Consider the following 25,155-nt stretch of genomic DNA (forward strand, 5'->3'; position numbering starts at 1 on the left):
TATAGAGAAAACTTAACTTTTCCCTAAAAAATTGGGAAAAAGTTAAGTTTACTCTATAATGGAGGGTCCCAACCCTCCCAATAGCAGCGCGAAGAGTATGAAGTAAACTGGGGGGTTCCCCACTCACACCCTGCTTCAGAGCTCTTTAAAAGTAACTTTTTAGGTGGCGCGCTGGGGTCTTGCACCAAATTGTCTGCGCGGCATGCTGAAGTCTCGCGCGCGAATGAGTATGAACCGACGAAGCTGTATTATTGCTTCAGTGCAAAGAAATAAATTGGCATTTATTCTGAAGTGATCTCCCCCACCCATTCTGTGGTTTAAAATTACAGTAACGCAATTCCATTAACTTTATAAAATGTCCCTTTTTTTTTTTTTTTTGCCTTTTTGCAGTGACATCTTTGATGCTATGTTTCCTGTTACACACATAGCTGGAGAAACAGTCATACAGCAAGGTAATTGTTAACAAAATAACCTTTTCTACAATAAATTATACCTTTCATCTTCCAAAACAACTGACCACATAAGTTGTTTGTGTTGAGAATATGGGTCCACAGAGCTCACACATGTTGGCTGTACAGGTCACTGTATGGTCAAAGTTTATCTGTGCTGGTGGAGGCATGGTTAGGCCTGATATGGGAAAAGTGGCAATTGAGCCACCATCCATATAGCTTACCAGTACTTACCGCGAGCTGCCGTGAGAGGTTGTGGCCCTTCGGCAGCCATTTTCTAAGGGAAGCCGCAAGGGGTAGGAGCAAGGGGACATCAGGTAGGCCCAGGGGGGAACCTAGCTAGACCGCAGAAGGGGTGTTGGGGGGGGAGGTTGTTCGAGGGTAGGGGAAGGCTTTTGATGCCTGCATGCTGGGGGGGGAGGGGTAGGAGAGGGGGGGGGGGGGGTATTTTGGAGTCCTAGTAAGGGGGCTTAAAAAGTTATGCAAGTCCTGGCCAGTATTCAGTGCCAGGGCCCACATAGCTAAGACAGATTTTGAACTATCCTAAATTAACTCATTTTGCTGTGCGGGTCCAGGTACCGAATATTGCCAGCCCAGCACCTGCATAACGCTTGATTCCTCCCCATTCATTGTCACTTCCTATAACACCCCTGACCTGCCTACTTTTTCTGGGGCCGGTCAGAGGTGATATTAAGTAGCACTGCCCCTTTGTACTGCTGTTAAATAATCAGGGATAGGTCCCGGTCCCTCTAAGCTGAGCAGGTGTCCTCCAGCTGCATTGCTACCACTAGGGGGTGGAATATTTTCAGTCGCTAAGGACAGGTATGTTCCCTGGAGTCCTGCAGAACTTGCATGTCCCTCACAATTGAAAAATGTGACAGTAAAACAGCACCCTCTATTGGTGAGACTGTGGGTGGAGGACTCCTGCTCAGCTTAGAGGGAACAGTGGCACTGGTAAGTGATTTAAGCGGGGAGGGGGGGGGGAGTTAGGCGTTTCTCTCCAAAGCTCTCAACCAAAGAACTCCCACACTTTCAATTGCCAACCACTGCCCACCACAGAGACCAAGTCACACACATTTGACTGCCTTCACCCCTCTTCACCCTGTGGTCTACCATCTCTTCCCAGCCTGCCATCCAACACAGCCGCTTTAATCTCATTCCCTCCCCCCCCCCAATCCTACCTTCTTACTCATGCCTGAAATCACCCGCCGTTTTTCTTCTCCAGTACCCCGCCCCCCCTCCAACACCACTTCTCGCCTTGGCTCTCCCTCTGCCCTGCCGGAGAAACAGCAGAAAAGGCGTCAGAGAGAGAGCGAGAGACTGGAGAAAGATAGTTGTGTGGAACAGGTTGGAAGAATTGGGAGGGGAGGGTTGTTGAACTGCTGGTGGGACAGAGGCTGAGGGTTTGGATTTGAGAGAGAGAGAGAGGGGGAGGTACCCAAACGGAGATGGCGTGAGTGAGCTATTGCCTGTTTGCCTCTCACCGTCCATTCCGAGAATCCTTGTGTTGAGATCTGCCTGGAGGAGGGACTCAGAACCCATCCTTGAAAAGCTTTTAAGGAGGGTTTCTAACTCACCGTATCCCCGAACGTAGTTTGCCATAAGCTTTGCGTCTTTCTAGTAAAGGGCGTCTCCACCACCGCTCCCCTTCTCTACAGAGCGCCCAAGTACGCCACCTCCGACCAGCCTTTCCACTGCTCACTGGCGCTCAAGGTTCCCGCCTACCTCAACTACTGGTTCTTGGAGGAGAAGGACTGTACGGCCCCCAAGAGCCGGCCAGAGGTGACAGCTACATGTTCTTCAGCCAAGAAGAGATCTGCCCGCTAACCTGCACGTGACTGACGTGGAGCCTTCTCTCCGACGCCTGCTCTGATGTCGGGGATTAGACTTCTGGTCGGCTACGTGTGTGAGCAGGTAGGAAAAGAAGAGGAGCCTCTCGCTGCCTCCAGCCCCGCGGGATCCCCGTGACCCGAAGGGGCGTCCCCACAGGATCCCCGTGGCCCAAGGGGGGAACCCGCGGGTCCTGCGGGATTCCCATCCCCGTTCCCATGCAGCTCTCTAGAGCGCATTCTAGGCATCCACCACCCTCTCCGTAAAGTAGAATTTCCTAACATTGCTCTTGAATCTACCACCCCTCAACCTCAAATTATGTTCTCTGGTTTTACCATTTTCCTTTCTCTGGAAAAGATTTTGTTCTACGTTAATACCTTTCAAGTATTTGAACGTCTGAATCATATCTCCCCTGTCCCTCTTTTCCTCTAAGGTATACATAATCAGGGCTTCCAGTCTCTCATACGTCTTTTGTCGCAAACCTATCATTTTCGTCGCCCTCCTCTGGACCGCTTCAAGCCTTTTTGTGCCCTTTGCCAGATATGGTCTCCAAAACTGAACACAATACAGGGGCATCAACACCTTCGTTCTTCTACTGGTTACGCCTCACTTTATATAGCCCAATATCCTTCTGGCAGCAGCCACTGCCTTGTTGCACTGTTTTTTCGCCTTTAGATCTTCAGACACTATCACCCCAAGGTCCCTCTCCCCATCCGTGCATATCAGCCTCTCCCCTCCCAGCTTATACAGCTCCTTCTGATTATTAATCCCCAAATGCATTGCTCTGCATTGAATTTTAGTTGCCAGATTTTAGACCATTCCTCTAACTTTTCCAGATCCTTTTTCATGTTTTCTACTCCCTCCTTGGTGTCTACTCTGTTACAAATCTTGGTATCATCTGCAAAAAGGCAGACCTTTTAACCCTTCAGCAATGTCACTCACGAACATATTGAACAGGATTGGCCCCAGCACCGAACCCTGAGGGACTCCACTATTCACCTTTCCTTCCTCCAAACCAGTGGCGTACCTAGGGTATGTGGCACCCGGGGCCCATCATTTTTTGACACCCCCCCCCCCCCTCATGTAAAATTTTTTTTTTTTGCAATAACCATGAAATGGAATAAATGGTCAGAATAGAAACAGGCAGTGAAAATTTTCTTTTTTTTTTTTTTTCCAAAGTATTTTTATTGAGAATGGCAAAAGGTCCAGACAAGCAACCATGGTCTGTACAGAAACTTATACATTATCAAAAAGAACACAGAATGAGAGTAACAGCAACAACAAGCATGAACAAGCCTCTCCCAAGAGAAAATTGCCAATGAGAGGCATAGCAATACACAACAAAAGGCCAAAACTTGGGGCAAGCAAACAAATCCCACCCCAGAACCCACAAGAATAATAAGCCGGACTAGACCCTCAGCCATATTTTATAATGAAAAAAACCCCCACAAGCAACAACACCCAGACCGCTCACCAGACACACCAATCCGCACAACAAGCACCCAAGAAACACCCAGCCACCACCCAGACAAAACTACCAGACACACCTACCCCACCAAGCCCAGACCCAACCCCCCCTCCCCAGAGAGTGCAAGCGCAAAGTGGACCGTGAAAAGGGCAGCTGCAGAAGTGGAAAGCCCCAGATAAGTAGGTTAGCTAAAGAAAGCCCACAGATAGAAGAAATCAGGATAACAGAAGTTCCAACAAATGCTCCCACAGAAAATTTTCTTTTATTGAACCTCATTTATGTAACCATTATTCCAAACATAACATAACATAAATTATGTCTGAATTGTCATGACATCAGAAGTACATATGGAGTAGTTGCAGGTGATGCTTGGGACAGTTCTGATTATGTTAGTTTGGTTTTATGTGTTTTTTTAATAGAAGGGTTTTTATTTCTTTTTTTAAGGTTTTGTAGTTTGTGGTCGAGGTCAATAGGTTGTAGAGTTGGGGGTCAAGTGTTGCAGCTCGAATGGCTAGGAGGTTGTCGAACAGTTTTTTTCTTTTGACGTTTTTGGTTGGAGGGTGTGTGAATGGTGCGTGAGTTCTCCTATGTCTGTTTGAAGTGGATTGAATTATTTAGCTGAAGAAATTAGTTACCCCCCCCCATTCCACACACATTAATTCTCTTCCATTTTTGTTCCCATTATAAAAAAACACTGATAAGTTCCCAGGAAAAAAATACATTAAAATAAGAAGTGAAAACAAAGGCCCCTACAGATGAGAACATAACATAAGAATAGCCTAACTGGGTCACACCAATGGTCCATCATGCCCAGTAGCCCATTCTCATGGTAGCCAATAGTGCTGCCCGATTCAGAGAAAAATATTTCATTCGATCCGATTCACCCTGTTGAATCGATTTTTTCGATTAGATTCACTGTTAATGACACCGCTTTTTAAGTTTAAACAAAGTATAACAATAAATTTCACAACAACAATAAATTTCACAAAGTACTTAAAAAAAAAAAAATCACATTTTTCCATTAAAGCAGTTCTGGAGACATTTGCTTGAACAGTCTTTTTTCCCAGTCCATAAGCAAGCAATATGAAAAAGATTTCCTTAATTATCTACTCAAACATTTTTGCTATTTACTTTCATTGTACCTATACTATTATTCAGTAGAAAAAATGGACTTAACTGTGCAGGAAATGAATCTCCTCATACACCCACCATATAGTGCAAAAATGTGCAAAGGTCTGTTTTTTTCTTTCGATCACTACATAGCCTAATGCCACACAAGCAGCGCTGTTACAAACATATTCTGAAGGTCAATGCTAAGGTTGACAAAGTTTCCTTCCTTGGACCAGAAGGAGATACTGACAAACCACTGGAAGAGATTCTAAAACAACTACCCAGAAATAACACCCAAAGACCCACTCAGTGTGTGAACCAGTTGAGTGGAGTGGACTAACTGGGGGTGGAAATGGGCCCAGAGTTTGCTCAGCAGAATTTCCCAGACTACCTCTTCCTCTCAACACACTGACATGCTACCACCACCACCAACACTAGGAACACCTCACCGAGTATGCCAGCAATGCTTATAAACTTTATAAAACACATTATTATATTTTCTTATAAAGCATATATTTTAACTGAACTCAGCCTTGCCATTCACAAAAATAGAAAAGTTCCCATTTCAAGCTGTCTCATGTACACTTTTCAAATCTAACATATTGTAATCACAAAACAGAAAATAAAATTATTTTTCCTACCTTTTGTTCTCTGATCAATATTCAAATCTTGTTGGTCCCAGGCTCTTGTTGTCTTGCTTGCCAGGGTCTCCTTTCTCCGTGCTAACCATCCGTCTGCCATCTCTGTTCTCCCCTTCCGTTTCCCTTCCCTCTCCCGGAGATCTGGCATCTTTCCTTTTTTTTGTCTCCATCCACAGATTCACCTTTTCTCAACTCCCCACCACCCCAGGATCCACCATCTCTCCCTTTCTGTTCCCAACTATCCTCCTATCCAGTATCTCTATCCCCCCTCCACACCATCCCCTGTTTCCAAGTTCTCTCCCTTTCTGTTCCTTCCCTCCCTAAATCCCATTATGCACCATCTCTCTCCCACTCCTCTGTTTTTAGACCCATTATTTCTAACCCCCAAAGTCTGGCATATGCATGTATCTTTGAACCCCCCCTTCCCTCTCTCCCTCTGTGTACTTTTACACCAGGACCCCCCTCCCCCGAAGGTCTGTCCCCCCTCCGAAGGGCTACACCCCACCCCTGAAGACCTGCACCCCCCGAAGGACTTTACCTCCCACCCGAAGGTCTGTCCCCCTCTGAAGGCCTAAACCCCACCCCTGAAGGACTGCACCCCCCCCCCCCGAAGGCCTGCACTCCCTTGAAGGTCTGCACCCCCCCGAAGGCCTGTCCCCCCCTTGAAGGCCTGTCCCACCCCCTTGTAGGCCTGTCCCCCCTTTAAGGCCTGCCTGCCTGCCTTTCCCCCCCTTGAAGGCCTGTCTCCCCCTTGAAGGCCTGCACCCCCCTTGAAGGCCTGCACCCCCCCTTGAAGGCCTGCACCCCCCCTTGAAGGCCTGTCCCCCCCCTTGTAGGCCTGTCCCCCCCCTTGTAGGCCTGTCCCCCCCCCCTTGTAGGCCTGTCCCCCCCCTTGAAGGCCTGCCTGCCTTTCCCCCCTTGAAGGCCTGCACCCCCCTTGAAGGCCTGCACCCCCCCTTGAAGGCCTGTCCCCCCCCTTGTAGGCCTGTCCCCCCCCCCTTGTAGGCCTGTCCCCCCCTTGAAGGCCTGCCTGCCTTTCCCCCCTTGAAGGCCTGCACCCCCTTGAAGGTCTGCACCCCCCCAAAGGCCTACACCCCCCCCCGAAGGTCTGCACCCCCCTGAAGGCCTGCCTGCCCCCCTTGAAGGCCTGCACCCCTTGAATGTCTGCACCCCCCCCCCCCCCGAAGGCCTGTCCCCCCTTGAAGGCCTGCCTGCCTGCCTGTCACCCCCTCCCCCTTGAAAGCCTGCTTGCCTGCCCGCCCGCCCCACCCTGAAGGCCTGATGCCCCGACCCACCCCGAAGGACCGCTCGCCCCCCTGGCCTCCCCGCACCACCTATGAACAGCCGCAGCAGGATCGCGAAGTCAGCGTCGGGTACCAGCCCTAAGGGGGTGTTCCCGGCCTTGCCGTTCAGTCCCCCGCCACCCCCGAAGGACCGCTCGCCCCCCTGGCCTCCCCGCACCACCTATGAACAGCCGCAGCAGGATCGCGAAGTCAGCGTCAGCGATCCCTGCTGCTTCCTGCGCCACGGTCCCGCCCCTCCTCTGACGTCAGAGGAGGGGCGGGATCGCGTCGTAGGAAGCAGCGCAGGGATGCTGACGCTGACTTCGCGATCCTGCTGCGGCTGTTCATAGGTGGTGCGGGGAGGCCAGGGGGGCGAGCGGTCCTTCGGGGGTGGCGGGGGACTGAACGGCAAGGCCGGGAACACCCCCTTAGGGCTGGTACCCGGGGCGGCCCGCCCCCCCCGCCCCCCCCTAGGTACGCCACTGCTCCAAACGACTTTCATTAACCACCACCCTCTAGCGTCTGTCCGTCTACCAGTTTCTAATCCAGTTCTCCACTTTGGGTCCTAACTTCAGCCCTTCAGGTTTATTCAAGAGCTTCTATGAGGCTTTGCTGAAATCTAAGGAAATTACATCTAGCATATATCCTCGATCCAGTATTCTGTTTTTGCTTTATGTGTATGATTTTGACCTGTAGCATCCTTGTGTTGCGAGTTCCCAATGGGGTCCCAACGTCTAGAAACAGAGAATCATGATGTAAGATAAAGGCCAAATGGCCCATCCAGCCTGCCCATCCACTATCTCCCCCTGTCCCTATTGGCTAAGTTTCTTTACACCTGCATTGTTACGTCATAGAACTTTATGCTTATAAAAACATTGTAACATGATGCCAGATAAAGGTCAAATGGCCCATCTAGTTTGCCCATCCCATTATTTCTTCCTCTCTCTAAGAGATCCCAAGTGCCTATCCCACGCTTCCTTGAATTCAGACACAGTCTTCATTTCCACCACCTCTAATGGGAGACTATTCCACACATCTACCACCCTTTCTGTAAAAAAGTATTTCCTTAGATTACTCCTGAGCCTATCACTTCTTAACTTCATCCTGTGCCCTCGCATTCTGAAGCTTCCTTTCAAATGAAGCTTCCCACAGAATCTTACTTAGTTATTTTAAGCATATTATTGCAAAGCAGAGATGTAATTCAGCCTAGTTTCTTCCTACAGTCAGAGAGTGGGAGAGATCTCCTGATGAGTCAGTTCCTCGCTGAGCAGTTCGCACAGATAACCAGAGAAAGGCGCTCCCAAGTTCACCCAAACTTTCATGTATTCTTAGCATTTTATGAAAGCTGGCATTTCCCAGCATTCAGGCAGAAATAACTGTAATAATGTTTTATGGGGGGGGGGGGAGGAATTTGTTCTGGAAGAAACCTGAGTCACCTTGTGATGATCTATAAATTTGGCGCAGTAAGTCTGTTGATGTTGCGTTAAAAAAAATGGGTTGCGGTTCACGTTTTCAAAGAGGGAAGCATGGGAAAAGGAATGGAGGCAGTCTCCTGGGAAAAGGGGAATGTTCTGCTCATCGCGGTTGGCTTTAAGCGGGGGCAACAGGGCCCTGTGCTTAACTAAATCAGCTTTGCAACTGGCCAATAACCTAAAGTTAAAGCTTCTTTTCCTTTTCCATCTCTCCTCTCTCTCTCCTTCCCTGTTGGCAATCGTGCTCTCCAGGACTGACGTGCTATACTTCTCCCACCATACCACCGGCCAGCCTTTAAATCTCCTCCCTCTAAACCCTCCCCTCCCCCTTTGTTTTTGCACTTCCAAGAGGATTAGCGCTATTTTATCGCCTTTTCAGCTTCACCTCCTCACATGGGTTTTGCGGGTGGGCCATGCAATAGCACTCATTTTTCCAAGTGGACAATCAACTCCTAACTAGAGGTCTGCACGGGAATGGGGATCGCGGGAATCCCGCGGGTCCCGTGGGAATCCCCCCTAACCCACAGGACTCCCATGGAGACCCCTGTGGCCCACGGGACTCCCACGGGGATGGAAGGCTTTGGAAGCAGGGTTCGTCCATATAATATAATGGACACGTCAGCCTTAGTAAAAGAGGGGGTTTATACGTTAATGACCTGAACAGAAAACAAAAAAAAGGGTTCCACCAAAGAGATTCCACAAGGAAAACAGCAGCGCAAACACAAAAGAAACTGTGGAATTGATCATCCTGTCAGAAGTAATTGCTGCTTTTTATGGGGATGGGCGGGGATGGAGGTAATTCCTTGCAGAGATAGGTGGGGACGGAGAGGATCCTTGCGGGGACGGGTGGGGACGGAGAGGATCCTGGCGGGAAAGGTGGATTTCTGTCCCCGCGCAACTCTCTACTCCTAACCTTCCAGCCAGGCTCCAGCCAAAAAGGGGAGTGGGGGCACCAAGCTGGTCTGCAGAGGGCCCTCCTGTTCTTAAGGCCAGCCTTGCTGCATGTATTGTTTATTGAAATATTTTATGCCGCTACTGACGACTGGGGAATCAATTCAGAGCAGTTTACATAAGCTTCTGTAATGATGGAACAACACATGAGCTTCTGCAAGGAGTTACATGAGCTTCTGTATTGGTGTTGCAATACTTGAGCTTCTGTAATCCTGTTCCAAGAAGTGTGCTTCGGTGAGGAGTTACCACATATGTTGCAGGGAAAAAAAAAAAAAAAAAGCTACGAGTATAATGAGTTTTGTCACATGTCTTTGGTCTGGGTCTTTCCTCCTGCTCCACTGGGTTTTCAGTGTAATTGAAACTCACTTCTGTTGTTCTGCAATAGCTTTCTTTTGTGACTGCCTGGGATTTTTTCTCTCTCCAGATGTTGGGGGAGGGGAGGTGGGATTCTGTACCAGGTACTGCAGGGCCCCAACACTTTCAGGAGAGCCCAGTTGCACTGAGCATGCTTTGAGGTGGGACCTAATTTCATAGGAACCCAGTAATCCTCACATTATAAATCAGTTTCCAGTGGTTGCATGCAAGGATACTTTACTTGGGAAACGGGGATAGAAAATAATACATGTTCTATTCATAGATATGTGGTTGTCTGTGTACAGGGATCATGCCAGGGTGACCAGGGGTGAGAGCAGGGAAGAAGGGCAGGCTCTGGCTGTGATAAGTATAGATTACTAGCTATTTAGATCCTTCACCCCAATTCTGAGTCAAATGATAGCACGAGGAAATAGTAACCCCTTGCATCCTGGCTTGGAGCGCTACCTGCTCTCAGCTCTCCAACATTTCATACCCCTTCCTAACTCACTTTGATCAGCCATCACAGTGACAGTCCTGGCCAAGAGAACAGGGTTGCCAAGTGGATCTGGATGAACCTGACAGGTTGATCCAGTCCTGGGTTTACCCCACTGCTTGCAGGAACTTGAGGTTCTGATTTTGATATTGGATTCCCTAAGACAAGCAAGATTACACCCGCTGCTCACACTGGCATCGGCTCCTTTCTGATGTCACGTCCTGGTCCCATGACCAGGAAGTGATTTCAGAAGGGAGCTGATGCCAGCACAAAGCAGCAAGTAGAAGATACTGCTCAAGCTGGCAAACATTTAAAGAGGTATGCAGCGAGGGAGGGAGGAGAGGTGCTGGCACCGGCACTCCTGCGAAGATGGCACCTGGGTGGTCTGCCCCCCCCCATGCTATGCCACTGACTGCATGTAGTGGGGTAAACCAAGGATTGGATATCCTGTTGGGAAAATCTGGATATGGCACTGAAAAAATTAGCATGGAAGAAAAACGCACTTAGTTCTATTCTATAAGCCACACCTAAAGTTAGGCGTGGCTTATAGAATATACTTAGTGGCTAGCTCTACAGTTAAAATTTAGGCAGACAGAGGTCCTTGTCTCTGCTTTTGTATGTTGGACATTCCAGTTTGTAAAATGGCTGTTCATGTTGGATGTCCTTGGCATACAGACATCCATCTGACTTTTTTCAAATAGGAAATCCGGGCGCGTTTGGATGTTATAAGCTGAACATCCTGAGTGGAAGAGTGTGGCACAGTGGTTAAAGCTACAACTTCAGCACCCTGAGGTTGTGGGTTCAAAACCACACTGCTCCTTGTGACCCTGAGTAAGTCACTTAATCCCCCCATTGCCCCAGGTACATTAGACAGATTTGGAGCCCACCGGGACCGATAGGGAAAAATGCTTGACTACTTGACTAAATTCATGTAAACTGTTCTGAGCTCCCCTGGGAGAACGGTATAGAAAACTGAATGAATAAATAAAGAGAAGGCAGAGGAAAGCGGAAACCAGACTAACATGATTAGAAAAATAAAATGACCAAACAACAAAAGTAGACAAAATAGTTTTATTTTTTATTTGGTAATCAGTTTTTGGAAAATACATCTGCCAGAACTAGTATTAAATATATCCACTTCAAAATCTGTACTGATTGAAATTTGGAGTACTTGATTGAAATTCATTTAACATAGGAGGGAGTTGACTTGAAGAAGTTAAGAAACACTGTACTAATTCATGCACTAACTGCATATCCTGGAACAGGGGATCAAATGGTTATGAGTGAGGAATGTGGACTGCTCTTTCCAGTTAGGATCTCAAAGTCCCTCCTTGAGGGCCGCGATCCAGTCGGGTTTTCAGGATTTCTCCAATGAATATGCATAAGATCTATTAGCATACAGTGAAAGCAGTGCATGCAAAAAGATCTCATGCGTATTCATTGGGGAAATCCTGAAAACCCGACTAGATTGCGGACCTCAAGGAGGGACTCTGAGATCCCTGAGTTAGTACCTGGTAACTTACTGTAATCTGTCCAGGGCCGTCATTAAGGAGGATGCAAACAGGATGATTGTCCTCCTGAACCTCTATGCTACAGGCTCAAACCTGCCTGAAGCTGAAGAACATAAGGCTCCTTTTACGAAGGTGCGCTAACGTTTTTAGTGCACGCATCGGATTAGCAAGCTCTATAGCGTGCACTAGCCAAAAAATTACCACCTGCTCAAGAGGAGGCGGTAGCAGTTAGTGCGCGCTATTCCCTGCGTTAAGGCCCTAACGCGCCTTCGTGAAAGGAGCCCATAGAGCCTGATTGTGGGCTTTGGGCCCCCTCCCACATTTCTTTATTCAGTTTTCTATACCATTCTCCCAGGAGAGCTCTGAACGGTTTACATGTATACATGTATTTATTCAAGTACTCAAGCATTTTTCCCTGTTTGTCCTGGTGGGCTCACAGTCTATTTAATGTACCTGGGGCAATGGGGGGATTAAGTGACTTGCCCAGGGTCACAAGGAGCAGCGTGGGTTTGAACCCACAACCTCAGGTTGCTGAGGCTATAGCTTTAACCACTGTGCCATGCTGGAAATCAAAATGTATTGGAAGTGAGCCGAGTAAAGGACAATCAAGCCATTGTGACATCACTGATGAGGTTGGCTCTTATTGGAGGAATGATGCATTGTGACATCACAGTATCAGCTCTGCTTACCAGAAACTTTTCATACTATTTATTCAGTTTTCTATACTGTTCTCCCAGGGGAGCTTAGAATGGTTTACATGAGTTTATTCAGGTACTCAAGCATTTTTCTCTGTCTGTCCCAGTGGGCTCACAATCTACCTAATGTACCTGGGGCAATGGGGGGAATAAGTGACTTGCCCAGGGTCACAAGGATCAGCATGGATTTGAACCCACAACCCCAGGGTGCTGAGGCTGCAGCTTTAACCACTGCCACACACTCCCCGGGGCCCCCCCCAGCCTATTTAACACTGGTCCTGTTACTGATTCAGAGAGCATGAATGCACGTACTGCCTCCTAAGTAGGAGGTGCTAAATGCGTCAGTCCTATGCCTATTCTTTTTTTTCTAAACTAAACCTTAAGTTTTTTTGTTTTTTGTTTTTCCAAATTTTTTATTAATTTTTCCATCTTACATCAGGTACACAATATTACATCATTTAAAACTTTTACACATCACTTGAATTTCTTTCTATTATCATCTTAAATACATAAATTTATTCCTTCCCCACCCACCCTTCCCACAAATATTTTAATCAAAAATATCGTATAAATATTATATTCTTATCTATTGATTAAACATTTAATAGAACTTTATACCATCCCCCCCTATGTATAAATGTACTTTCAGTGGAAAATGATGTCTAATCATTATAATAATTTCTCAATGGCCCCCAAATCTTTTTAAAATTATTATAATTCCCTTTTGTATGGCAATTGTTCTTTCCATTTTGTAAATGTGGCACAACGAATTCCACCAGAATGTATAGTTAAGTCTACTGTAAGTTTATATACCGCATCCTCTCCATAATTATAGAGCTCAGCACGGTTTACAAAAGCTTAATATAAGGAAGGAACAGCATAATGGGGTTGGAGGTTGAGTATAGGGGGAAGAGAACCTTATATTGTTGTGAATAGCCTAGTTTTTAGACGCTTTCGGAAGAGTTGGGAGGAGCATGTTAATTGCACAGGAAGATGCCGGATACTGCACGTAATTTAGGCACTTGCCATACAGTAAGCCCGGATTTTTATTGCAATTTAGTAAAAAGCCGGTAAATGTCACCGTCGCATGAAGGCTACAACGTCCTCTCCCCATGAGGTGTGCCTTCCTAGCAGCCCAAGGTTTGGTTTAAATGGGGAGCACAAAACCTGAGCCAAGACTCGGGTCACTGACCCAATAATTGGGTACTGCCGAAATGCATGGAAGTCTGAAACGCATCTCAAAAGAAAAAAAAAATGTTCCCAGTTGCCTTGTTTGACTTATTGCTTGACTTGTCTAAGTTTCAGTGCAATTTGCATGATTTAATTGATCTTTATTTTGTTTTCTTTCAGGGGATGAGGGCGATAACTTCTATGTAATTGATCAAGGAGAAGTTGATGTAAGCATTTACTTTGCCAGTAGTGTATTTTGTGCTTTGAGTCAATATCATTGCAAAACTTTTTCCTGTTTTTGTTAAATGCCCTTGACTCATTGGTATCATTTTGAACTTGGTGTGGATAGGAGAGACTGGAGATTGTCCCTGTCCTGGAAATCACGAGACACCAAGCAGTGGCATAGCCACAGGGGACCTTGGGGGCCTGGGCCCCCTTAACTTGGGTTTGGCCCCCCTCCAAAAAAAAACCTGTGGCTCTTTTTTCTGCTTTGGCTGATGGGGATCTCAAAGTCCCCTTCCAACCAAAACCAGCTGTGTTTCCTGCTAGCACCCTCCACCCCAAACATGCTTTTTTTTTTGGGTGAAACTGAGCATGTGTGAAGGAGGCCCACTCCCCGTGCATATGCAACAGCCAAGTAGGTAGAGGAGGTGGGCCTCTTCTGTGTATGCTCAGTTTTATGAAAACATAATCATGAACAGAGGTAGAGGCTCCACCTGGAGAAGGATTTCTCTGCCAACTCAGGTATGTGGCGTTCTGTGGGGGGATGATGGAGAATGAGGGAAGGGAGCAAGAAAAAAAAAATTTTTGCCCCTCCACACTAGGCTCAGAGCCACCCCCTAAAACTTGAGCACTAGCTATACCTTTACACCAGTGATTTGGGTAGAGAGGTGGGCGGAAGAGGAGGGGGGCCTATAGGATGGTGGGAATTTTTTGGGGGAATGGATATTCTTTTTTTGGGGGGGTATTGTGTTCAAGGGTGGTCTTTAGGGAGGTTGTGTACAGCAGAGGTCTTTAAGGGGGGAGGTTGTGTTTGGGGGCGATAATAGTAGGAAGTGAATGCAAAGTCTTTTAATGTGCTGACTCCTGGGAGCATCGGCAGTAAGAATAACATAGTTCATAAGATTGATTGCAAGCTGTGTTAATTAATGTACTGCATGAGTCACTAACCTGCGGTACTAATGATAAATTGTGGAGCAGCAAACGCTGACTTTATATCTACTCGTCTGAAATCTTTGAATAGTATATTTGACACCTGCAGTATCTAGAAATGACTTGGAACCTTCACAAAAAAACTTTTGCATGTTCATTTGCTGAAGTATTGTGGCAGGTGAGTTTTGAATGCAGTGCAGTGGTTCTCAAATCTGTCCGAGGGGACCCCCAGTCAGTCAGGTTTTTGAGATATCCCTAATGAATATGCATGAGAGAGATTTGCATGCTTGTCTCCTCCATTATATGCAAATCTCTCTCATGCATATTCATTAGGGATATCCTGAAAACCCAACTGGCTGAGGGCGGGGGGGGGGGGGGGGTCCATCCAAGACAATGTTAAGAACCACTACAGTAGTGGATCACAGCGCAATAATTTGCACCCTGTACATTTTCCAAAGCCAGACTTTCCATTGAAGCTTGGATACTTCCTGGTGTAGAAAAGATCTTGTGATTGGCCTTTTTTAAGTAAGAAAGAAAATTAGGCTTGCATCTAGACTTTAAGACAGCTTCTGTATAATTCCATCAGTGTTACAGATGTGCAGGAGCAAAGCCAGAAGTCCTTTGAGGGGGGGGGGGGGGCAGGGGTCCAGAGTCAGACTGAGGGGCCACTGAACCGAGCATGCACAAGAGTGCCAGCATTAGAGGCTGAAATGTGCCAGCCATCTAGTCAGCAGAACTCTTTGGCTTGGGGAACTTGGGCATCCCCGTTAGCCATTAAACTGGTACTGCAGTTTTGGAGGAGACTTAAGCCCAAATTGTTGGGGCCCAGGACCCTGAAACTCCCTCGTGGCTATGCCCCTGGTGTTGTGCTTTCATTAGTGCAGCTTTTAAAAAAAAAATTTAGTGCGCTCAAAATCTAATATGCATTACTCTGCCAATTAATATGCTTAAAGTTAATTTGTGCACATTAAAGGCTCCTTTTACGAAGGCGCGTTAGGGTCTTAACGCGTGCTAAAATACCGCGTGTGCTAGCCACTACCGCCTCCTCTTGAGCAAGTGGTAGTTTTTCGGCTAGCGCGTGCTAATCCAGTGCGTGCGCTAAAAATGCTAGCACATCTTCGTAAAAGGAGCCCTAAATGTGATATATTTGTGTATTGCAACATTGAAGTTTGGATAATCAATAAAGAATTTTTTAAAAAAGTTTTAAAACACATTAAAAAAATTTTACAAATTTTTTTCTTAATAACAGTACGTACAATAACAATATTAACCACTTCCAATATGTATAATACAATAATAATAATTATTATACCCATATTATTACAACTGTATAAAGAGAGGCGTAGTCAGTAGAAGGAAGAAGGTGTTGATGCCCCTGTACAGGTCATTGGTAAGGCCCCACTTGGAGTATTGTGTTCAGTTTTGGAGACCGTATCTGGCGAAGGACGTAAGAAGACTTGAGGCAGTTCAGAGGAGGGCGATGAAAATGATAGGAGGCTTGCGCCAGAAGACGTATGAGGAGAGACTGGAAGCCCTGAATATGTATACCCTAGAGCAGGGGTGTCCAATGTCGGTCCTTGAGGGCCGCAATCCAGTCGGGTTTTCAGGATTTCCCCAATGAATATGCATTGAAAGCAGTGCATGCAAATAGATCTCATGCATATTCATTGGGGAAATCCTGAAAACCTGACTGGATTGCGGCCCTCGAGGACCGACATTGGACACCCCTGCCCTAGAGGAAAGGAGAGACAGGGGAGATATGATTCAGACGTTCAAATACTTGAAGGGTTTTAACGTAGAACAAAATCTTTTCCAGAGAAAAGAAAATGGTAAAACCAGAGGACATAATTTGAGGTTGAGGGGTGGTAGATTCAGGGGCAATGTTAGGAAATTCTACTTTACGGAGAGGGTAGTGGATGCCTGGAATGCGCTCCCGAGAGAGGTGGTGGAGAGTAAAACTGTGACTGAGTTCAAAGAAGCGTAGGATGAACACAGAGGATCTAGAATCAGAAAATAATATTAAATATTGAACTAAGGCCAGTACTGGGCAGACTTGCACGGTCTGTGTCTGTATATGGCCGTTTGGTGGAGGATGGGCTGGGGAGGGCTTCAGTGGCTGGGAGGGTGTAGATGGGCTGGAGTAAGTCTTAACAGAGATTTTGGCAGTTGGAACCCAAGCACAGTACCGGGTAGAGCTTTGGGTTCTTGCCCAGAAATAGCTAAGAGAAAAAATTTAACTTGAATCAGGTTGGGCAGACTGGATGGACCATTCGGGTCTTTATCTGCCGTCATCTACTATGTTACTTAATGAGGACAATGTCTATTATAAAATAACAATTTAAAAGAAAAATTAAACAGAATAAAATAAAATACTCCTAAGCTGCATATATCCAATTCAAATGGAAGGGAGTTAGGGAAGATTCTCCTTCAAATTTTTACAAAAACCATCCAGGGGGGGCCCATTTCTTAGTAAAATTAGCAATGTTATTCTGTTTTTACCCTATTTAAAAATGTATAACCACCTTGAAATAAATGATAAGGTGGTATATAAATTTTTTAATAAACTTGAAACTTTAAAGGCTATTATTTTAGATTTTATCCAGTATCCCCAGTTTTAATATGTTTTTATGTAAATTTTATATTGTACACCGCTTAGAAACCTGATTAAGCGGTTTAAAAAATCTTTTAATAAATTTGAAACTTGAAACTTTCCTCATATTTTCTAATTATGCTCAAATGATTTCACCATTCAGGAAAGTTGAGTTCAGAATTAATTTTCCAATTGATGGTGATATGGTAATGTAATGTAATGTAATTAATTTCTTATATACCGCTAAACTCCGTTAGAATTCTAAGCGGTTTACAGAAAATAGACAATAGGGTGCATTAAAATTATAAGTAAAATAGGTACTTAGAAATTCCCTTGCTGTCCCGAAGGCTCACAATCTAACTAAAGTACCTGGAAAAAATGACAATTAGTAGAGTAATGAAGAAATAAAATAGAGATAGATGAGAAAAATAAGAAAATAAACATTCTAATAAGACTACAATGATCTAAAGGGCTTTGAAAGGTTGAAAAAAGAGGGGAGATAGGAAATAGAAGTAGGAGGGAGAACCGTTGAAACTATAGAATTCTTGGGAAATTTAAATGAAATTTAAATAATATAATAAGAAACAAAAACAAGTGGCAAAACAATGAATGAGATTTAAAAATAAAATATCATAAACTAAGAAGAAAGTGAAAAAAATAAAAACAAAACAGTCAAGACTGAAGTTCAGCTTGAAATGACTTCACTGCTTTGGCTGCGAAACTTCTCCAGATGTCATCCGATCCTTGTCAGCAAACCGGAAGCCCCAAATCCAGTGTCTCCGGTCATCAACTCGTCTAAGACATTCACACTCTCCTCCTGCATGCCAAATTCGCTGAATCTGTCTCCTTTCAGGACAGGCACCGCTCGCGTCTCTCTGACCATTTGCGGGGCCAACCATGGCCTCCCCCTCGCGGTGGCGGTGGCGGTCGTGGGGGTTGCTCCATGGCCGAAGCTAGCGGCTGCAGCGCCTTCTTGAGTCAACGCTGCTCAGCAGAACCAGGCTGGCATTAGGGCCGGGCGCCTCTAGCGGCGGGCGAGCGCCGGGTTGGCTGCTGGCTTCTCGGTGACAGGGGTGACGGCGATGATGGGATGGAGGGGCTGGGTGAGCGATTGCGCCAGAGGCAACTCCTTGCCCGCATACTTCAGCTCCAACTTGGAACTTCAGCTCCTCACCAACGAGACCTGCCCCAACAATGCCCGATAAAATCATCACAAATGCCGTGCCGTCCATTGCAGTACTCAAAGGGTAATGACGGTTGGGCGCCGCCTCCCCCCTGGTGGAGTCCACTCCGCTGGGATCGTCAGCAACTGACATGTCCTCTCCTCTCTCTACTGCCAAACTTGGTAGATATGGTGGATAGCTAATGCAATCATTGTATCGAATAGTTTGGTATGCGTTTGTGGGATCAAGATATCAGGATCTGAGGAGCGTAGAATGATGAATTTGTAAGAGATGGGAGGATTATTTTCAAAATGTGTTATAGAAAGTATTCTGGGCCAAATATTTGTCCAGAATACTTGTACCTTGGAACATTTATAAAGCAGGTGTTTAAAAGTATCAGCCTATGTATGACAGGACCAACATAGACCTGAAGAAACTGAATGTTTAAATTTAGCGATATTATTAATATGAATGTGTGAAATGAAATGAAAAAAGTTTATAAAAAACAGGAAAAAGGACTAAAATATAACACAAACTGAAAATTTTTTCCCTGAACACATTTCTTGTCAGCATAGTTATAAGCCAGGACCAGTGTCTATAAGTGTGATATATCAGTCTTCCAACCTGATAGCGTTTTTTACTATCAGCTGCTATGCAACCCTATATTTTCAATTTTTTAATTTTTGCATTTTTTCAGGATCCTCAGCGCCACCACTCAGAGCTCAAACAGATCTCATTGCTCTAAGCTTTACGTGCCAGCTCCTCATCGGGTCCTTTAGCTAATTATCCTATATTATGTGAGCTTATTTGCTTTTGTATAATCTGTTTATTTTATCAATATTTAAGCATGCACTTAGCTTTTTATCTTGTGGTCTCTGGCTAGGGGGAACATCACGCCAACATGTTTCGCTATTACAGCTTTATCAAGGCTTAACCCCTTAGTGTTTAACCGCCATGGCTCTGAGTGATGGCGCTGAGGATCCTGAAAAAAATGCAAAAATAAAAAAATATAGGGTTGCAAAGCAGCTGATAGTAAAAAACGCTATCAGGTTGGAAGACTGATATTATAAATATAGCACCCTTGAATCAGACCATAAGTTCGTGCATTTTGTGATTAATATAAGTGTGATATAGCCACAATATGAAAAATTGTGACTGGGAAATGCCTGGATAGTCAATGCTGTATTCAATATCTGCTTTTCTTTAGCAAGCTCTCCCTTATCCAGTTAAGTGTAATATTCAGTACTTACTTAACCACCTAAGTGAAACTGGACAAAAATACGACTCGGCACCGTGTTGGTGGGGTTGCTCTAAGTTTCAAGTTTATTAAAATTTTGATTTGAACGCAATATCAAATAATTCAACGCGTTTAACAATAGTAATTTTGGGGGGACAAATAATAACCATTAGAACAATAAAACATACAATCTTATCTATAGTTATTTGAAGATACATAAGGAATACAAGGATAAATTACATTTGCTTAAAATAAAATAACCAAAAAGAAAAAAACATTTAGGGAAGAACAACATCTCCCATACCTCTTTTAACATTCCCAGCGTGAGCAGCAATCCCGTTGGCTCTTCCTCTGATGTCACTTCCTGGACCCAGAAGGGGTGGGGAAAGAGCGGATGGAGCGCAGATAAATTGGTGGGGGAGGGGCGCCAACACCCCGGCCGCCGCTCACCCTCGCTACACCACTGCATGCACGTACTACAGATAGCAATCAGCGAAAGTCTCTTTTTAAAGAATGAAAAGCAAATTAAAAACATAAGCTGGTGAGCTTATGACTGAGGTAGGGAGCGGGCGCATTCCTGTCTTCCTCTGCGATTCCTGCTTTTTATTAGAGGACCCTGGACAGACTTTCCAAAACCTGGCTTCATCATTTGGGCTTTGGGTGACATAGCCTTTTTGATCTCTTTTAGAATCGATTTGTAACTTCTTCTGGCAGTCCATGGCATGCCTATAATCCTTCTCCAGCACCAAAGCTCAAATGAGTCAATCTTCTTTCTGTCTTGATTCGGTAGTGTCCAGCTTTCGCATCCGTAACTGACCACTGAGAAAATGAGTGTGTAGACAAGTCTGATCTTCGTTTGGAGTGTTACCTCTTTGCCTTTGAATACTTTGTCGAGAGCCTTCATTGAAGAGCGACCACGTGCTATTCTGAGGAGTATTTTCTCCCTGCTCGTTGCTTCTTTGTTGCTCCAGTAGTGCTATAAAATTGATGAGCCTGATGTTCAGCCAGCAGCAATCAATATTTTGCTGACCACCACCAGCATTATCCCCAGAAATTCCATGCCCAGCTACGATTGGGCTCCAGCATTGATTTTCTGGAAAACATAGTCCACTAAGTGCAATATTCAGCCCCCTGAAAGTGGTAGGTGCCTACCAAGATAGGCATGTATCACCCAATTAATTTTAATTTAAGCCAACTATAAAGTGCTAATTGCTTGTTATCGGCACCGATTAAGCTTTTTAATTAATCAAGGTAGGCACCTAGATCGGTTAGGCATCTTTTATAGAAACGGGTCTGAAGTGCTTCCACATTAACCAGAAGCAGGCACCACTCGTTAATCTGAATGCTAACAAATGACCTTCAATAAGAAAATAACCTTCAATAAGAAAATAGTGGGAATGCCCCTTCGGTGGCATAGTGAGGGGGGGGAGTGAACCGCCCCAGGTGTAGTCTTGCGGGTGGTGCCAGCGTGTCTCCACCCACCCATCTCAAATGATCACCCTATCTCTAACCTGCTTCTCACATCGGCCTCAGCTCTCTGACATCGCTTCCTGCTTATGGGATCAGGAAGTGATATCAGAGAGAGAACTGAAGCTGATGAGAGCTGCTCATTGCTGGCAATCATTTGAGGTTTGCTGGGGTGGTGGGGGTACGGCGGGAAGGAATGTGGGGAGAAAGACATATGGCGTGGTGATGCTGGGTTCCACTGCCCCGAGCGCCTCCCTCCCTTTCTATTCTGCTGCATGCAGTTTTAAATTTTTGACCTTGTTGGGGCATTCAAATCCCACGTTACAGCGCATTAAACCCAAAACATAACACTTATTTTTTCAGAAAGGCTCCTATGTCTGTTATACTGGCGCTAAAAGCAATTAACAGTGAGAGTAGCTACAGCAGTAAACCTCTAAGACTTACACAGCTGGAATTCTTGGTCTATGGATTTTTTTTATTTTTATTTTTTTTAATACTATGACACAGATACTCCGGTCAGTGCAGGGGGCATTTGCCTGGTCCATAAAAATTTCCCCCATAGTTTGTGAGATTTGAATTTCTTAGACTCCAAACCCTTTTGAACATTGAAAATTAAAGGAAAATTGGGGTTTTAAACCATTTACATTCCTAAATTATGTCTGTAATAATGTGGGTTATCTTTAAAAGCTGATTTACAGGATGTCTGAATCATTGGTTTCTTGGCTATGAATTCCAGACATGGGTGTGGCTTTGGCTATTTCAACAGATAGTACAAAGAAATAGATTACAATTATTGCATTTCTTTTTTGCTCACTTTTTATGGAAAGAATGAACCGTGCCAACGTTCTTACAAAGAATTGCCCAAAGAAGGCCATATTAAAGTCATAATAAAATATTGCTTTGTATAATTATGGTTTCTTTCTAAATGCCAATTCACACAGGGAGAGGAGGAATGGCATAAAGAAACCTGCCATTATACCTTCTCTGTGTTTAGTGCCCTATTTATAAAGGATTTTCTTGTAGGTAAAAAAAAAAATAAAAAAAAGAAAGAATGCTTTAATGCAACAGAGTTCTAGAACTCTCTTGCATTGTTTTGTGCTTGGTTCTAGTGTGATACATTTTGTGCTGGACCGGACTGTTAAGAATGGAAAAACAAAAGATTTTCTGTTTTGTTTCATGTCCAGGTTTAAAAAAAAAAAAAAAAATTTTGTATTTTGATTTTTTTCAAACGTTTATTTATGTAATCTAATCTGGTATTTGTGCGTCGGTCATACCTGTGTAGGCTCAACGCGACTTACAGTGTAACGAGAAAAGGATACATATGACATGGAGGGGATTTGGAGGGAAGAAGGGGAGAATAGATAGGAAATACAGTAGACAGAAAGAGGCCTGGTCAGTATCAATTTCAAGAGATTACTGAGTGTTCAGTTATCAAATAGAAGGGTCTTCAGTGTCTTCCGAAATGAGGTGTGGTTGGGTTCCGTTCTGATTGTCTCTGCGAGGTTATTCCAGGTTTTGACTCCTAGGAAGGTGAGCATGGAGTCACATGTCAAAAATGACCGTATAGGTCCACTTAGGAAAACTAGTTTCCAAGATTTCTATAGTATACATATCGCACTAATTTGCAAAGTGCTCAGACCCAAAACCAAAATAATATGTGATAACAACCCAACTATGGTTGTAGTGGGACCATCACAGCTCTTTACGGTCCCAAACCTCTCATATAATAATACTTCTCTATTGAATAGCGTGTTCACTTATCTTGTACGATGAGAGGTTGATAGTAGATGACCTGATACAACCACAGCCCTTGAAGTGGCTCAAAGTGCTTATGCTGAGGTGTATGCTAATAAAAATCATTAGGCCATGTTGAGAGTAATGACCCCCCGACTCGAGTTTCGATGACTGTTCCTCAGGAGGGGACACTGTTGATTAAAATAACAACAAAAATTGAAAATTACAGCTTCACTATTTGCTTGCAGACTAGTTATCACAACTAAACATACCTAATCCAAAACAGTACTAGATTGATAGTTTTGTATTGAAAAGTATCAATTGAATATACTAGTACTGTTTTGGATTAGGTATGTTTAGTTACATAGAAACATAGAATTTGACGGCAGAAGAGGGCCGGCGGCCCAACAAGTCTGCCCACTCAACAACCCTCCCTCCCTGGTGTACCCACTTTTATGCATAACTCTGTAGCATCCCCAACCTGTTTGTCCCATCGACTTTTGAAGTCGAGTACGCTACTAGCCTCGACCACCTGGCGTGGAAGTTTATTCCATCGATCAATCACCCGTTCGGTGAAGAAGTATTTCCTGGTGTCACCATGAAATCTTCCCCCCCTTAAGTTTTAGCGGATGCCCTCTTGTTGCCGTGGGACCCGTAAGAAAAAATAATTCTTCCTCCACTTCAATGCGACCCGTGATGTATTTGAATGTTTCTATCATGTCCCCTCTTTCTCTGCGCTCCTCGAGAGAATATAGGCGCAGTCTGGTCAGACGTTCTTCATATGTGATGTCTTTAAGTCCTGAGACTATCCTAGTGGCCATTCTCTGGATCGACTCCATTCTCTTCACATCTTTTTGATAATGTGGCCTCCAAAACTGGACACAGTACTCCAGGTGAGGTCTCACCATGGATCTGTATAATGGTAGTATGACTTCAGGCTTTCGGCTGATAAAGCTCCTTCTGATGCAACCCAGCATTTGTCTCGTCGAGAGGGAAAATTAGAAATCCTTGAGCATGCGCAGATGCATGCTCAAGGCCTGCAAAAGCAGGAAGATCTTCTGGCGGCACCGGCACGTCCTGTGGGCTGCGTGCCGGTGCCAGACTGGGGGGGGTAAGTTTAAGTTGTTTGGGCGGGGGGTGCCGGTTCGCGTGGGGTGGAGGGGGATCTTTGCAAGTAGGGGTGGGGGGTGGGGGTGGGAGCAGCGCCACTGGCCTCGGAGGGGGGGACGTATCAAAGCAAGTTTCCATTATTTCCTATGGGGAAACTCGCTTTGATATGCGAGTATTTTGGTTTACGAGCATGCTTCTGGAACAAATTATGCTCGTAAACCAAGGTACCACTGTACTGAGTATTCATATAGTTTACATATAACATAACTGCAAAGGGAGTTAGTGTACAAAGGCCACCAAAAGATAGTGGTAGTGTTTCCTAATGGGCCCTGATTATATAAAAGACGCCTAAAGTTAGGGACCTATATGAATGTGCTCAGCTGATCGAGGCACCTAACTCGATTATGTAGACAACTATAATCAGTACCGTTAATTGAAAATTGCAATTAAAAACCAATTAATTAGATAGTAGGCGCCTACTACTTTGAGGTAAGTGTCTACTTCAAGGCGCCTACCAGAAAGTAGGTGTGGTTAGGGGGCGGATTACGGGTTAATCTTGGGCATGTTTTGACTTAGGTGCACTCGTTTAGGCCAAGAAAACCCAGACATAATTAGAGTGCGCTTAAGATGTCAACGCCTACTGGTGCCTAAGACCGCTGTAGGCACTGCTAGGCATGATTTTGTAAATGGCGCCTAGCTTATGATTGACACTCTCGCTCTGCAGCGGCGTTTTTAGAATCAAGGCCAAGGTTATAGAATTAGGAATTTACTGCTCATTAAATACCGGTACAAGATCCTTTATCCAAAATCCTTGGGACCAGGCATAGTTTGTTTTTTGGAATTTTGTGGTTTTTTGAATGGTAATGTGAAATCAGAAAAAGTCAGACCATAAGCTCATAATGTTGCCACCAGACTTTTTTAAAAAAAATTTCAAAATAAGGCAAACATTAAACATTTCAAGCATTTCAAACACAAACTTATTCACCAAAGAGCCTTCAGTCTGTCATATGCTTGCGCTGGCTGACATGTCCCTACCTCAAATTTTCATGTAGGACAGATATCAAATAAAATATATTATAAACTAAAATATAGGAGTGAACATCCCAACAATTTTCCAACACTGACAACAGCTGATGAACGAGCGCCATGTTGGTTATGGAAAGAGTGTGCACGACTGAGGAAAGAGTGGCACCATTCACTAAGGGCCTCTTTTACAAAGACGCTACCACGGCATATAATTTCAGTTTAGAGTATACGTGTAGAAGAGAGTTCCCA

General features: G+C 44.8%; 1 protein-coding gene across 5 annotated transcripts in view; it reads left to right on the forward strand.

The window, feature by feature from the left end:
• The window catches only part of PRKAR1B (protein kinase cAMP-dependent type I regulatory subunit beta), a 226,967-nt gene that overhangs the window by 95,767 nt on the left and 106,045 nt on the right, over nucleotides 1-25,155 (forward strand). For all 5 annotated transcript variants that reach the window (XM_033915035.1, XM_033915033.1, XM_033915036.1 and 2 more), the window contains one exon: nucleotides 13,608-13,654. In XM_033915035.1, coding sequence (XP_033770926.1) covers nucleotides 13,608-13,654 — 47 coding nt within the window. The remainder of the gene's footprint in view (nucleotides 1-13,607; nucleotides 13,655-25,155) is intronic.

Source organism: Geotrypetes seraphini, chromosome 11 (genome assembly GCF_902459505.1).
Source record: "Geotrypetes seraphini chromosome 11, aGeoSer1.1, whole genome shotgun sequence".
Taxonomy (NCBI): domain Eukaryota; kingdom Metazoa; phylum Chordata; class Amphibia; order Gymnophiona; family Dermophiidae; genus Geotrypetes; species Geotrypetes seraphini.